Raw genomic sequence first — 15,361 nt, 5'->3', positions numbered from 1 at the left:
GAACACAGCATTTAAAATTTGGCAATTGTGAAGTCATGACCTCAGGAATAATTACTAAATCTGTATTCTAATTCTGTGCCTTTTTTTTTTTTTTAAAACCCTCTTGTACAGTGTAACCTCTATGAACATTCAGAATAAATACTGATTAAGGGGATGGCAGGCTTATGTGCCCTTCTCCCTTTGTTTGCAAGACTCATTCATAAGTCTCATCCATCCAGGGCTTTTGGTGAACTCTGACTAATGAACTTATCATGATCTTTGCAAATGGGAGATTTTGAAAGGACCCTAATATATAGCAACCCCCAATTTCCCTGAGGAATGATCCTGGGGAAATTTTTCCTTTCGTATTCACGCACACAGTTTTCAAATTAGAAAACACTTTTCTCACAGAGAAAAATTATACATTTTGGTGCCTCTTAATAACTTATTAAGGCATCACTGTGCACTACTTTTGCCTTGCATGCCTGACCAGGAAGAGACCAAGCCTTGATGCAGTTTTATATTCTCCAGTGAGAATTCAATGAAAGGAAAAGCTGTAAGGCTTCACACCTTTTCGAAGTTGCCCACTAACATTCTTTACTTTTTTTTTTTTTTTAAGAGAACTGATCTCTCCTCCAGGAAGGAGTTACCTCCTTGTATTTACTCATGGAGAGCACTTGAAAGACTAAATGGCCAACTCTTATTATTATTACAAATCAGTAAGTAGCAATCGACAAAATTTAGAGCAGAAAAGGTTTTGTGGAGAATAATGCAAAAGAAAAAAAATAAGGACTGCATTACCCATGAGGGCTATCTAGACATTTGCGTTTATCAGCTACTTGACAATATTTCACATTGTGCATAGACTTACCTCTCCCGTGCACGACCATTGGTAGTAACTGATATTTAAGAACCTTCTATGAGTAAAGGGCTTTAGCATTAGCACTGCTGAGCCTCCTAGCTTCCTGGAAAGCTGGGCATTCCTACCTTTATTTCATGCAGAAGGAAACAGAGACCCGGAGACTATCCATCACTTGCCTTCATTCCCGAATCTCATGGAGCCTCCGGGTTCCTCCTCTACAGAACCACCTTGGGCCACCAGCCTTTCAAGGCTGTCAAGAGAATGCAGGGGGGCCATGCACGTAAAGAGCTTCCACAGCCCATGACTTACGTTGGCACCACGACTAGACTAGTCATCGGGATCACACACTGCTTGCTCTCCTGAAGTCCCTCCCTACAAAGAGGGAAGGGAGAGGGCTTCTGTGCAGCCTTCCCAGTGACTGAGCCCACACTAACCCCTCCGGTCTGGCCTCCCAGACATCTCATGCAAAGCACTCATTTTGGCAGTGAATTATTACTGACCTAGCGCAGTACTGGGGGTCAGTCAGGCTGATGGGTCTGCTCCAGGGGAAGAAGAGTTGATCACCATGGTACTTGATGATAATAAAAAGCTAACCAATTTTGAGGTATTTTCACCACTGCACTGAAATCCTCTACAGAAAATGTACCCCCTTGTTGCGTCCGCCCACGACAGTGTATCATGGTTCTTGAACTGTTAAAGGGTCACCGATCTGTGAAATTGTTCATCTTGGATTGTTAAAGTATCACAGATATGCCCTTTCTAATCGAAACATATAAGATCCTCAAAGGTCAACCTGTGTTGTGGAGAATTCTAGGTCTCTCAGAGTGTCTGGCTGAAAAACTAATTCTTAAACCAAATGCACCCAAACACAATAGGGCTGCGACTTTTGAAGTCTTGTGTGGGGCAGATGCATCAGGAATAAGTCTTGGGGAATCTCTTTACTCTCTGGGAATAATCCTCTTCAAGAAGATGGGGGTGAACAACACAGAGAAGAAGTGACATGAATCCGCCAAGTGGCTCTAAGGGATGGATGGGGAGTGTCCCCAAGTCAGCGGGGTGCTCTGGGGGCTAATCAAGGGCAGATGATAGGTGATGGCAGTTCTGGCTGCTGTACCCAGACTTGGTGATTGGAGAGGTGACAAGGGACAGGAGCAGAGACCCGAGTGCTCAACCTGCCTCAGCCCTGACCTTGCCAAGTGATTTACGTCACTATTTGCTATCTCCCTGTCTGTGAATCAGCAACAATGTTAGCTTTCTCTACAAAGAAGGGAATATCCTCATAAGCTCCATTCTCCAGCTCTGGAAATGAAGCCCAGAGAGGAAAGTATTTTGTGGACATCAAACGACTAACTGCAGAGCTGGGGCTTAAACCCAGGTTCATCTGATTCCCAAGTTCACCCTGTCCATCATGCTCTGACCTCTCATGTGTGGGGCCCTGCGCTGTTGCCCAGACACCACTGTCTAGTTTCAGTCACTCCCTGAAAACAATGTTTCAGGATGAAAGATCTCCACTGTGGAGACACGCAGAGTTGGAGTGAATATCCATCCCATGGGTGAGATTCTCAGCAGGGTGCTCCACACACCCCAATCTCCATTTTCTCGCCTGCCAGCTAGGACTAATTTCAACCTTCCAAGGGTGGTTGAGATTCAATAAGATCATGTATAAAATGTGCCTAACAGTACTTGACACACTGAAGATCCACGCTCTTTCATTTCCTACTTCCCTTTTGGGCTCCTCGGCATCAGGTAACCCAGGAGGATAAGATTAACCAAAAAAATCCTCGAGGGTTCCTAACAGGGGAGATAAAACACAAAGAACCACAACACAAGGTAGAGAGTAAGACAAAAAGCATGATTTTGCCATTGTACATGTAAAAACTACATACTTACCCTACCTAAAAGAAATTGTAGGCTAATGAGTAACATACATGCATGGAAACAACTATGTGTTCAGTACTTGCTGAATTAATTCACCGTTGAGTATGATTAGCACTTTGATACTCATGATTTACCACCATGCTGCACAAGGACAGGTTGACTATGCATACTTTGGCATCTCTGGCCAATCCTCTAAATTGCTATTTTAATTAAGTGTCATTAAGAAATGAACACAGGTTTGGCATAAGATGATGAGTCTATCTGTGAATTAATTTCAAAGAGAATATCCACACCTTTAGGGAAAGGAAGCTCTCCTTATAATTAAGTCGTCACACAGTATCAATCTCCCTGGCACCTTGTATCCCATTGTCCGAGCAACAATTCAGGTGTGGACATACACTGAGTCCTGTATAAAATCCCAAGTGGCTATTTGCCAGTAAAATCCTAAAATCTCCTACTAATGGCAGCAGAAGATACATTTCCTATCCGGGAAGGTTTGCTGAGGCTAGTCCAACATTCATAGAAAATCTTCTGCATATTGAGGGAATCAAGTCATAATTAAAGGACTGTGTGTTTAAAATCTATTCAGTATGTGTTCAAAATGATTATTTATGGGTATTTGGATATCAGTGGATATCACTGGATACAGGACTTTTTCACAGTCTGAAAAACAAGAACAAAAAGAGAAGACTCTGGGTACCACATTTGCAAAGACCCAAATATTAAACCAAACAGATTATTTTTCTGCTGCAGAGACATTTATTAATTCTTCATAATTAACATATATATATATATATATATATATATATATATAAAGCACCCAACCTGACAGGGCTAGCCTGCAATGTGCCCCGAGAAAGACCTCCTGGTACCACAGCTGTTTACATTTCCTCACACAGGTGTGAGAGGGAGTTTCTTTCCCCGCACTGACCATCCTTTGCTCCACAGCCAATATTAGAAGAGCTGGAAGCCTGGGGAAAGGACAGATGACCAGGGAGCTGATCACTGGGAGTACTGCCTACCGAGGGTGTTACAGGTCTGGAAACCAAGCATGGGAACACACAGAGCAAGTCCCTCATTCACCAGATCAAAGACACAAAGAAAACATGAGTCCTGGAGGAGAGAAATGCTTACCTGGACTACGGTGACAAACAGAATCCTACCGCCATGTCATGTCCTGGAAGGCAGCTCCATTCTAGCCCCTGTGCTCAGCACCTAAAGTATATACTCCCAAACTTAAACCACAGTTACCTTCATGTCCAACTCACAATGAAGAAACTGAGGCTTGGAGAAGTTTAGTAAATCATCTATGGCCTCCTGATCTCGAGCTAGTAACTGACAGAATCTAGATTCAGACCAGTCTATTGGCCTCCAAACCTTCCATACTCTTAAGTACTACACTGTATTAAGGAAGGAGAGGAGGGGGACAGGGGAGGGGAGGGGAAAGCACACCATTTAGACAGGACAAATTTTGAAAAAATAGGTAACTATTTAAAAAAAAACGGTAAGGGGTGCCTGGGTAGCTCAGATGGTTAGGCGCCCAACTCTTGATTTCGGCCCAGGTCATGATCTCAGGGTCATGAGACTGAGCCTAATGCACTGGGCATGGAGCCTGCTTAAGATTCTCTCTCTCTCTCTCTCTCCCTCTGCCTCTCATCCCCCTCTCGTGCACGTGTGTGCACGCACTCTTTCTCTCTCTCTCTCTCAAATAAAAATCTATAAAAACAAAAGTTATATCTCAAACAATGTTCTAAACTAAGTCTCCACGCATTTGTGAAGTTCAATCAGGTATTTTTTTTTTTAAGATTTATTTATTTATTTGAGAGAGCATGCATGAGCACAAGTGGGGTGGGGGGCAGAGGGAGAGGGATAGAGGATCCTCAAGCAGATTCCACTCTGAGCAAGGAGCCTCATGCGGGGCTCGATCCCAGGACTGAGATCATGACCTGAGCCAAAATCAAGAGTTGGCCACTCAACCAACTGAGCCACCCAGGTGCCCCTCAATTAGGCATCTTTTAAAAGTCATGTCACAGTCCTTGTTTGATTATGTTGACTTTTATCCAGCTCAGCCTAACCTATTCCCTCAACTCTGGATAAATGCACTCTACCTTTTCAGTCCAAAGGTCAGTACTAATTTTAGAGTTCGACTCCTAGGAAAGAAAAAAAAAACCAAAAAACAAGTGTCTAAGGAATAAACTGGACGGGGGTGTGGGGCAGCAACAGGTCTAAAAAGCTTACTTCCAAAAGAAGGCAAAAATATTAGACTCTTTCCGTGACTTTTGGTTGTGGTACTGAAGGATATGAAGCATCCAACTGAGAAGATGGTCTTCTGAAAGGAGGCGTGTTATTTGACAAGAACTTATTTTTGAAAAGTTATAAATATTGATGAGCTATAAATCTTTGAAAATTCACGGCATCAGCCCACAGTTCGCACATTTACACACCTGGGTTCAGGCTCTGGCATTGACACATACAGGCTGTATGTAGGACCATGGGTACTTCAGTTGCCGCACGCTCCTCTTGCCCAACTGAGCGAGTGGAGGATGCTACTATCTGTCCTACGGACAGGGATGAGGCTCCAGGAGACAACAGAGAGCCTCTGTCAACTGAAAACAAATACAGTTGGGGTAACTTGCCTGTCCAGCACACCCCTCTCCATACTCTTTCCCCTCCCAACCACAGGTTTGAACATGTGACTCAGACTTTGGCCAATCACAGTACCCCATTCCCCTCACCACAGCCCTTGGTCCAGGGAAAGGCACATGACCCAAACTGAGCCAATCAGAGTGCCTCCCTAGGATTTTTCCAACTGGAACTGGCAGGAAGCCCCTCTTCCCTCTTGGGTCATTAGGCTGGTCCCTGAGAGGATAAAGACCACCTGCAAAGAGACACAGAGGGAGAGAAGAGAGCCCTAAAGCCCTGAGTCTCTGGCATCAGTCACCTCCTGCACCAGAGGCACCCCCCCCCCATCTCAGGGCCTGCAATGTAAGCCACTAGGTCGGCCCTTGCACCCCATCTTTTTGCATCACTTACCCTGACTTGGGTTTCTGCACTTGTAACCAAAACATAATGCAGTAGTTCATAGCTCATATAATCTGAACAGTGACCAAACCCTCAAGATCGTTTCTTCCTAAGCAGATTCCTTATTTCAAGAATGAAAAATAAATTTAGTAGAAGAGGCAAGCACTGCCATTATTTATAGAGCATTTTCTCAAAAAAAGGAAGAAAAATTTATTTTCATTTGCAGTCACCTTAGTCATTTTCAAGTGGGCTTCATATTTGGTGTTAAACTCTCTCACATACCTACACCCACTTTCAAGATTTGGTCCATAAAAACTTAGGCAAAAACAAGTGGTTATTTTCTCTGTAGCTATATTAGTTGGCACTAAATAGAAATGAAAGTGGGGGGAGAAAGCGCTGATGCTATTTTTGGTATGCTCTTAAGAGAAATTCCCCAGGTTACCAGAGTTCTCGCTGCAGCAAGTGGGGGAGGGCATTACAACAACAAAACAAAGTACATTTACCAAGATTTGCAGTCGCTACAAGAAATCCTTTCTGCCTTTTCATAGGATTTTTTCCCTTTTATATTAAAATCTCCTCCACATTATCTTTCTCCCAAGAATTAACTAACAAAAACAGAAAGGCACAGTGGGTTCCAATTCTGGAATTATCCCTTCTGAAGCAAAGAGCAACATCTACAGTCAACCTGAAGCAAGAGCATGAGGTGTTCCTGGGCTGACCTTGAACTGGGGTGTCTACCCCAACCTTTGAAGGAATTCAAGGATGAAACAGGGGACATGTTTGTCCAAATGCAGGAATGGAATTGCAAACAGAGGATTGCTTAGGCTCAGCGTACATCCCCACGCACAAAAAAGAGCCCCAGAAGGAATGCCAACTTCTCTGGACTGGGCTTACATCCAGACCTAGAAACCTAACAGCAGAATAAGGGGAGAATCATTGACTGTGTAAATAGACTCACCCTGTTGGGTGAAAGGCAGCATTTCTCAAAAGAGAAATAAAATCCTACTACTCTTTCAGTGCTCTTAGATGAACTGTGAACTTAAAAGTTAAGAAATAACCTGAAGATGTAGTTTACTGCATTTGAATCTACTCCATACCTAAGGGTAATTTTTTTTTTAACCCAACTTTGACTTTCAGATCAGACATACAATCTGCTCATGAGGACCGATGGTTTGGGAAAGATAAGACAGGCACATTCATGGGTAGAGACAGTGGTTTACAAAGAAGATCAAGTATAGGGGACCCAATTTATTTAACATTTTTTATAAATGCCTTTAAGTGGGGATACAAACTAAATCTTCATGTTGGCCCTCAATGCTATTTCTGAGTACTAAAGAGCCAAGCTGAGTGATTTCATAGATTTAAAAAGAGAGAGAAAGAGAGGGGTAAGAATTTCATGTAGATAAACATTAAATAATGCATTTAAGAAAAAATTTCATCTAGATCTGATCTTGATGAGAAAGCTGGACCAAAAGGGAAAGTAAGTCAAGAAGTTTTAGGTTTTGTTTGTTTTTTTTAATTTTATTTATTTTTTTGAGAGAGAGAGAGAAAGAGAGGGGTAGAGGGAGGAGCAAAGGGAGAGGGACAAGCAGACTCCTCACTGAGCGTGGAGCCCAATGCAGGGCTTGATCTCATGACCCTGAGATCATGACCTGAGCTGAAATCAAGAGTCGGATGCTTAACCGACTGAGTCACCCAGGTGCCCCAGGTTTTGTTGTTGTTTTTTTTTAAATGACATCTTTGATTTCATCACACCCATTGTATAGATAAAACATTGAGTTCTAGATGATTAACTATACAAATCATTGGCAGCACAGCCCAGACTCTCTCTCAACATAGGACTCTTTCCATCAAACTTGACTGAAGATATTAGCCAAAAAACTACCGACGCAAAAAAAAAAAAAAAAAGTCAGCAAGAAGGCACGCATCACCATCACTGAAAAGGTTAACGGAAGCCAGAGAGAATTCTCCTACCTTGTACAAACCACAAAATAGGGCACAGCCCAGCCAGTGGATCTCAAGGAAGACAGAACCAAGCCAAAAGAGGTTCAGATGAGGATAACTGAAGTGAATATAGGGACAGAAGTACTTCTGGGTTAGACTTCTGCTTTTTTCTAAGTAATGTTCTATCTCAAAAGACATGATTGATCAAAAAGATTTTAATTTTTTAATTTTTAAAAATTTTTTTTGCTGTGAAAATATATATACTTAACGCAGAAGTACCAAAACAGGAGTGGAGGTCCTGGTGGCGGGGGGTGGGGGGGGGGTGGAGAAGCTCCCCTCCAAGCCCAAAAGATAAGCACTCCTTCATAAAGTTTGGAGTAAACTTATGAAAAATAGAAATATGGTTCAGTTCAGATATCCATTAAATGCCCTTGATCATGCACCATGGTGAGTGCAAATGAAGCTAAAACACAGGTCCATCTTCACTGCACTTAGAGCCTAGTGGGGAAAGCACTTAGCTACAACGCAGTACCTCCCATCGGGGAGGCCTCCACGGGGCGGAGCGTATACGTGTGCACACACGTGCCAGGGAGGGCTGGGGGTAGTGGTTTTCAGGAAAGACTTTGTGGAACAGATGATACAGGACCCGAGTCTCGAAAAGGGGGAAGTGAGCCAGACAATGAACGCAGAGGATGGAGAAAGAGAATTCTAGGCCGAGGTCCAGTAGGAGCACAGTGTGAGGAGTCTGCAGGAAGTTCAGTTTTGCAAGAAAATAAAGTTTGGGGAAGGGCACGAGGCGGGGAGGTGGAAGGACTGGAAGAAAATGTAGACTTCGTCAGGTCACTGCAAAGGGCCAGCAGCCCGAGAGGTTGCTGGGAAGATGGTGGAGCACCGCAGCAAGTTCCCTGGCTGAATGCAGAGGAGTTCTGCAACACGAGGGTCCAGAGAATGATCTCGGGAGCACGCCCTAGGACTCTGGGCACCAGGGGTTAAACGGAGCCTGCCATGTTCCAAGGGCTGAGGGCTCCTGGGGCAGCCTCTGCCTCTGTATTTACAGTCTCCCCTACTGTGGAATCCACCCTGTCCCATCTGCATTGGGTGCAGTTGTGAGGAAGCAGGAGGGTGGTGAGGTCGGTGGAAAGGGTTTCTAAACAGCAGAGACTGCATCTCAACAGGTGAGGTAACACTGGAATTATGTATACCCCACTCTCCTTACAGAAGTTCAAAGGTGTGTTGAGAAACTGAGGGGCAGCACCTCATAAAGACAATAGCTTACCTCTCCACTGGAGCTGCCTAACCCGTGATACAACAGGGTCAGGGTTTGCCCCAAAGGCAAGAGGGAAGCAGGGTGGTTATCAGGAGGGACACCAGCAGATTTGGATTTGGAGGAACTGAGGAGAGTCATCCAGCACTGATGTGGGAGACAGTTCAAAGGGGTGCAACGCTAGGATGTGAGAAATCTGGCAGGAGGCTGTAACCTCCTGGCACCAGGGATTCACAGGCTGCCGCTGGCCTCCCCGGCCTACGGGTGCTAACTCAGGAGCCCGTGGGAGCCAGGGGACTGTAAATGAAGACCACGGGTCCAGGGAGAACCAAGAAGCAAGCGACCGCCAGCATAGTTGGGCGCTGGAAATTCCACGCGAGCCAAGTGTTGCCACACGGGACTGGAGGTCTCGTGTTCCAGGCCTTCTGATTTTTAAGAGAAGCTATAGATGCAAGTGGCATTTTAATATTTCTAATATTAACTCAATTTTTGTATACTTTGTTCAGGCCAACAACACATCTGCCAACTGGAAATGGCACGCTGGCCACCATTTTGCCGGTTCTGGCCTCTGAAGCAGGGCCGGGCCGCCGTGACTAGAGCAGAGGGTTAGGTGATTTCACAGCATGGAGAAGCAACAGGACTTGGTGACTGCATGCGGGGAGTGCTGAAGGAGTCTAGCCTTTCCGGAAGGTTTCTGCTTTAATATCCTGGTGACTGGCAGAGCCGCCACCAAAAAAAAAGCAAGGCAAATTTTGGCCAATGATGGAATGGGTCTGGGGTGGATGGTGAGAACTAAAATCAGTCAGTCTTGGACTCACTGTGGGTTGTTTGCCTACAAGGCTGGATGGATAAGCCCACTGGACTGTAGGTAACTAGCTGGAGACACCAATCTGGGACTTACTTTGTATTGGAGATAGCTGAGGCTTGGGGAATGTGCTTCACCCAATGACTCTGTATAAAGCAGAACAGAGATCAGGACAGAGCCCTGGGTAACCCCAGGAGGTAGTGGAGAGGCAATGGAGGCAGAGGGAAAACCAGGGGGACACGGCAACTAGGGAAGAAAGGAAAAGTATCCAAAAGGAAGGAAAGGTCCATATCCAATGCTACAGGGAAGTCTAGAGAGAATGTGCAGGATCACTGTTCAGGAATTGTGGGGTCTTCTCCTATTTGGTGGAGCCTCTGGCCAGCTCACAAGGAGCTGAGAAGAAAGCAGACAACAGGGGAAATGTTAACTCATTTGAGAAGCCCGGGAGACACAGTGGTCACTAGAGAGGAGGTGGGGGTGCAGGGACAAGGAAGATGATGGCATTCTAAAAATACTGTTAAATTAGGAAAGAGTTCATGGAGAGACCCTAAGCAGTGCCAAAGGGAGGCCTTCTCTCTAATCTTCCCTGAGTTCCCTGCCCCAACTTGATTTTTTTCTATTATTCTACCCTATTCATTTTATCATAGCATAATTATGTTTGCTTTTCATCTGTTTCTTCCCACAAGAATGACCGTTCCAAGACAGCAAGGATCTGCTGTATTTATCACACTTCAGAGCCAAGTACAGCGCCTGGACACAGCAGGCACTTAAGAAGATGTCTTGGATGAGGGGGTAAATTTGGAGAAGTTTGTAGGAGGGAAATGGGGTAGGACATGGAGAGACTTCAATTCAGTGGCCCCTACTTTCCAGGTAGAGTGGGCCATGAAGTCACCTGTTAAACCGGAAGGAGGGAGGGAAAGAGGTCTCTTGTGTTGAGGAAGAGTTGCAATGGGAGCACCAGTTTGCAACCCGGAAGGCAGGAACTTGTGATTGAGACACTGAGACACTGTTTCTCATTTCAGAAGATGAGCATCTCTGAGCGAGGGCAAGACTTCAATATAGTTAGAGGACTCAGTTGCTAGAGCGGGTGGAGGTCACTGGATTTGAGATGGTCAAGGAAGTGGGAATAGAGAGCATCCCCTACATGGACTTTGGGACAGGAGGGGGAGCAAAAGGCCAGGAGCCAAAGTCCCTGAAGGAGATGACTAGCTGGCAGAGGATGGTCACACAGAGGGGTGGGTGGGACATGGCTCATTTCCAACTCTAATACCTCAATCTCCCACTGGTATTTATCCACCCATGGGTGGAACTTAAAAACTAATGTCCTTTGGAGACTGAGTCATTTTTGTTCTTTTAAAATTACACTAATATGGGAAGTTCATAGGAAGCAGAGATTTTCCGCATAGATTCATTTTTGTTTAGAATAAAGGATGGATGACATCTTTATGACCTTCAGTAACTGCCCTACACTGTACAATATTTTCAAACATCATTTTAATCTAGAATCAAAATTTGGGGGTTGAAAGGATGCTTAGATTATTTAGGCTAACACCTTCATTTGCAGAGCTGAAGATAATTTTTGCTGAAATACTGCAAACAGCAACAATTACTGATTTAGATATGCAGACAGCATTGAAAGTATCTTCAATTTTTGAAGTTTGCTTTTAGATATACAAATTAGCAATGCTTACATTTCTTCCAGTTATCTCTGTTCAACTTGGGATATAAAATCTCCAAAGTACAAAATTATCACGTAAATTGTTCCTGAACAGTTCAGAGAAGTAAACTGCTTCCTGGCTTGAAAGAGCCAGTCAAACCTTCAAACACCTTTTTATGTCGATGCTAAATATAAGAACGTTCTCTGCAAAGTGGTCAAAGCAAGACACAGCAGCATTTGAGATTTCTCAAGAGAGACACACATGATTATTTTTCGTTCATTAAAACATTAAAACCTTCAGCAGCATCTCCCATAACACCTGAAGGTGGAGTGCTGTCTTATGTAATAGAAGCCTTCCATCCCCGCTCAGTTCGTAGGCAAATTAAATACCTGATTCCGCCCAGAATTTCTGAGTACACTTTCACCTTACCTGTAGCCACTAACCAGTGTCTTGATTCCCATTTCTACAGATGATGAAAACAGCAAAAATCTGCTCCATAGGGTTGAACTGATTGCCAGAGGCCAATTTGAAGGCTCTCCCCCAAACCACTGGTCACCCCAACCCTGATCGGGCAGCGGTAACCACAGAGTCGGTTTGTCTTTCCCCAACAGGCAGCGCACACGCAAAGTACAGGGTAGAGGACGCCTGCCTAGTACCTGGGTACCTCAGGTTCAGGGTCACCGGCGCCAGCGAGGATGCGCCCGCACAAACCACGCCGGCCCCGGGACTGCCAGCTGCGGGCACACCTGGACGCCCCAGCCGTCGCGGCGCCTCCTCGCCCGGCCCGGTCCTCCTCCGGCTCCCCGCGGGCCGGGCACAGAGCCGGGCGCGCACGCAGTCTCGGCCGAGGCAGCCCGAGGGAGGCTGAGAAAGTTCCTCCGCCTCGACGTCGCCGCCCCGGGGCCCCGCTCGCCCCGCACGCCCCGCAGCCTCCGGGCCGGGCGCAAGGTCGCGGAGCGGGCGGCGCGCAGAGCCCCGGGACCGTGGCCGGCGCAGGGGGCACGCCGGCCGCGCCCCTCCCGGCCCCGGGCGCCCGCGATCGGCCGCGGGGCGCGCAGCCCGTACTCACCACCCCTCGCTCGGGATCCCCAGGTGGCGGCGGCGGAGAGCGGCCCGAGCCGGAGCCGGAGCCGGAGCCGGAGCCGGGTGGCGGCGGGGCGGAGAGTCGGAGGACGGAGGGCGGCGGCGGCGGCGGCGAGGCAGGTCGGGGAGGCGGAGAGGCGGCGGCGCCTGCACTCGCCGCGCAGCCCGAGCAGCCCGGCAGTCCCACGGCGCAGGCTGGGCGGCCGCGGCGGCGGGGGCTTTATCGCCGCCCGCCCCGCCCCCGCCCCTTCCTGCCGCCCCCGCCCCCGGCCCGCCCCGCCCCGCCTTCCCGCCGCCTCCTTTGTGTGCCAGCGGGCCGCAGCGTCCCAGCGCCCGCACGCCGGGACGCCCCCGCTCCGGCCGCGGGCTCGCGGCGGCCGCCCCCAAACCCTCCACGTCGTGGGGTTGCGCCCGGATCGCGCCGGGAGACGCGCCGAGCTCGGGGTGCGGCGCCAGCCCCCGCCGAGCTGCACGTGGGTCGACGGGGTCCGGGCGTGTGTGGCGACAGGGAGGGACCCAAGGGCTCGCGGCGCGTCCCGGGGACGCTGGCAAGTCGTCTTGGCTGCCCCCTGGGGGAGACACGGGGGTGCCCCGGGACCGTGCCCACCGGCCTGGGTGATGGGGATAACGGTGCCGGGTCGCGGCCAGGGAGGGGCAGAGCGCCCCTCGAGACGCCTCGCAGGGTGACCCGGAGCCGTCTTCTCCTGGTCGGCTGGTCGCCGTAGGCGGATGGCAGACAAGGGAGTCTAGAAATCTGGATTCGTGGCTGCGGTGACAGCGTGAGGTACCCGCAGAGTCCTGGGAATCCAGCCCTTCCCAGTCGGTAACTACAACGGATGGGACCTTGTGCGCAACAGAGGCGCGGCCCCCGGTGGCAGGCGACATATCACCCTCTGGCTCCCAGCTGTAGTACCCAGATCTCCTACATGCAGTCCTTCTTCGCGTCAACTTGGGTTTGTGGGGACACAACTTTAATGACATAATTTATGTTGCCCTCAGTGCAGAATCCTCACCGGCAGGCCCACGGCCCCAACTGTATGAAGGAAATGTGGTAAATCTCCTAAGACACAGCCGTGAAATAAGGTTGCATCTCCTGATGAGAGCAACTTGGATGATCTACAACTGGTGTATAGGCGGCCATGCTAGACGGTGTGTGTGTATGTGTGTGTTGGGGTGAAGGAGTCACTTTTAAAAGTGTAAAATCTGGCCCAGCCTGAGGGTATTCACAGACTCTCTTACAGGGAAACATGCTATGGGAGGGTTGGCTCCCAGTCCACAAAAAGGAAACCTGTTTCATTATTTTACAGTCGTGCCTAATAATGATATTTAATTACACGGCAGGATATAAAAGCTTTTTCCTTGTTCTGTCTGCCTAACATGCTCTCCCCCCGGCCTCCGTGATCGGCTTATGACTGCCTCTTTATACCTCAGGTCACAACTCAAATGTCACCTTCTCTAGGAAACCTTCCCTGATCACTTGACCTAAAGTCACTTCCAACTTTTTCCAACTTACTACTTTCTTCATAGCACTCATCATCCTTCGAATTTTTTTTCTTTTACATTTTTCTTGGCTAGTTCTTTTCCACCCTTCCTCATTAGAAAATATACTCCCTACATTTGTATCTTTGGGGTAAATACCCAGTAGTGCAATTGCTGGATCGTATGGTAGCTCTATTTTCAACTTTTTGAAGAACCTCCATAGTGTTTTCCAGAGTGGCTGCACCAGCTTGCATATGGTGATTAACATAACATAATAAAAAATAAATAAAGAAATAGAAAATATACTCCCAGAAAGCAGGGAAGAGAAACCAGTTCACCATGGTTTTCACCTCACCCCATCCCTAGTGCCTAGAGCCAATATGACATGTACAGAAGTTGCTCAATAAATATTTGTTGTAGGTGAACGAGGGCCAACTGACTATTGACAAGGTTAAGTATTGCTCCAGGCAACGGGTTAGGGCTTACTCTAGACTGGGAGGCCCAGCTGGACCTGGGAGGAATGAAGTGGAGGGAGAAGCTAAGAGCAGAAAAGCCCAGAGCTGTGTTTGAGCAGCTGGGAGTAGCCTCTTCCAGATGGAAGGGAGTCATTCAGGGAACTAGTGGTTGGAGAAATAAATTAGAACAAAGAAATGTGGGTAGAGCCCGTTTAGGAAAGCCTGCCTGATGCCCTGCATCCATTTCTGGCCAAATCACTTTTTTTAATTGAAAATCTTTATTGAGATAATTGTAGTTTCTCATGCAGTTGCAAGAACTAACACAGAGAGGTCCCTGGTATACTTTGTCCAGTTTTCCCCAATAGTAACAGTTTGCAAAACTATTAGATGATATCTCAGAAGATTAACATTTGATATATTGATTTATATCTCAAACACTTTGGTTAATTTTTTGCAAATTAAAATTTAGAGTCAGTTTAAGTTTTTGAAGGAATGCACAGGTACTATTTTAAAGGGTTTTGGTCTCTTGTTTTAATGGAGCCAACATTTTTTTAGGGAGAAAACGTTTTATTTTCCCAATTAGAGCGTAATTAGGGTCCGGTCTCTTCAGCTATAAAAGACAGTCAGAAGTCTTTGGGACTTACCTCTTTCGTTTACATTTTAATGACTGCCATTCACTTCCCTGTTCTACCCAGTACTGTCAAAGGAACATTTTGAGCAATACTGTCCATGACTTGTCAATTCTGAAATCAGACAGGATGCAGTATTAACTAATCTGCTAAGCTAAGCCCAACCACGAATGTGCCTTTCTCTCTCCTTGGACATTGGATGGGACTGCCAATGAGTGTCTCCCAAAGGGAAGTGATTCAAGACAAAGACCCATTCTGCCACTAGGATATGTGGGGAATACCAACTACGCTTGCTACAGAATGT

General features: G+C 47.0%; 1 protein-coding gene across 4 annotated transcripts in view; it reads right to left on the bottom strand.

Annotated features, from left to right (window-relative positions):
* SERPINE2 (serpin family E member 2) overlaps positions 1–12,551 on the bottom strand; it is a 63,197-nt gene extending 50,646 nt beyond the window's left edge. Inside the window, exon 1 of one of the 4 annotated variants that reach the window (XM_035007002.1) lies at positions 12,481–12,551. Coding sequence is in view for 1 of the 4 variants with exons in the window: in XM_035007001.1 (XP_034862892.1) it covers positions 11,841–11,872 (32 nt within the window). In the remaining 3 variants the exon portion in view is untranslated. Of the gene's footprint in view, positions 1–11,840; positions 12,315–12,480 lie in introns of those variants that run through there. The other 3 variants (XM_035007004.1, XM_035007005.1, XM_035007001.1) reach the window with 3 other exon arrangements.
* Positions 12,552–15,361: the final 2,810 nt, after the last annotated feature.

This window comes from Mirounga leonina, unplaced genomic scaffold, assembly GCF_011800145.1.
Source record: "Mirounga leonina isolate KUSES-001 unplaced genomic scaffold, KU_Mleo_1.0 Mir_151, whole genome shotgun sequence".
Classification (NCBI taxonomy): Eukaryota; Metazoa; Chordata; class Mammalia; order Carnivora; family Phocidae; genus Mirounga; species Mirounga leonina.
This window is presented reverse-complemented; position numbering and strand designations above follow the sequence as displayed.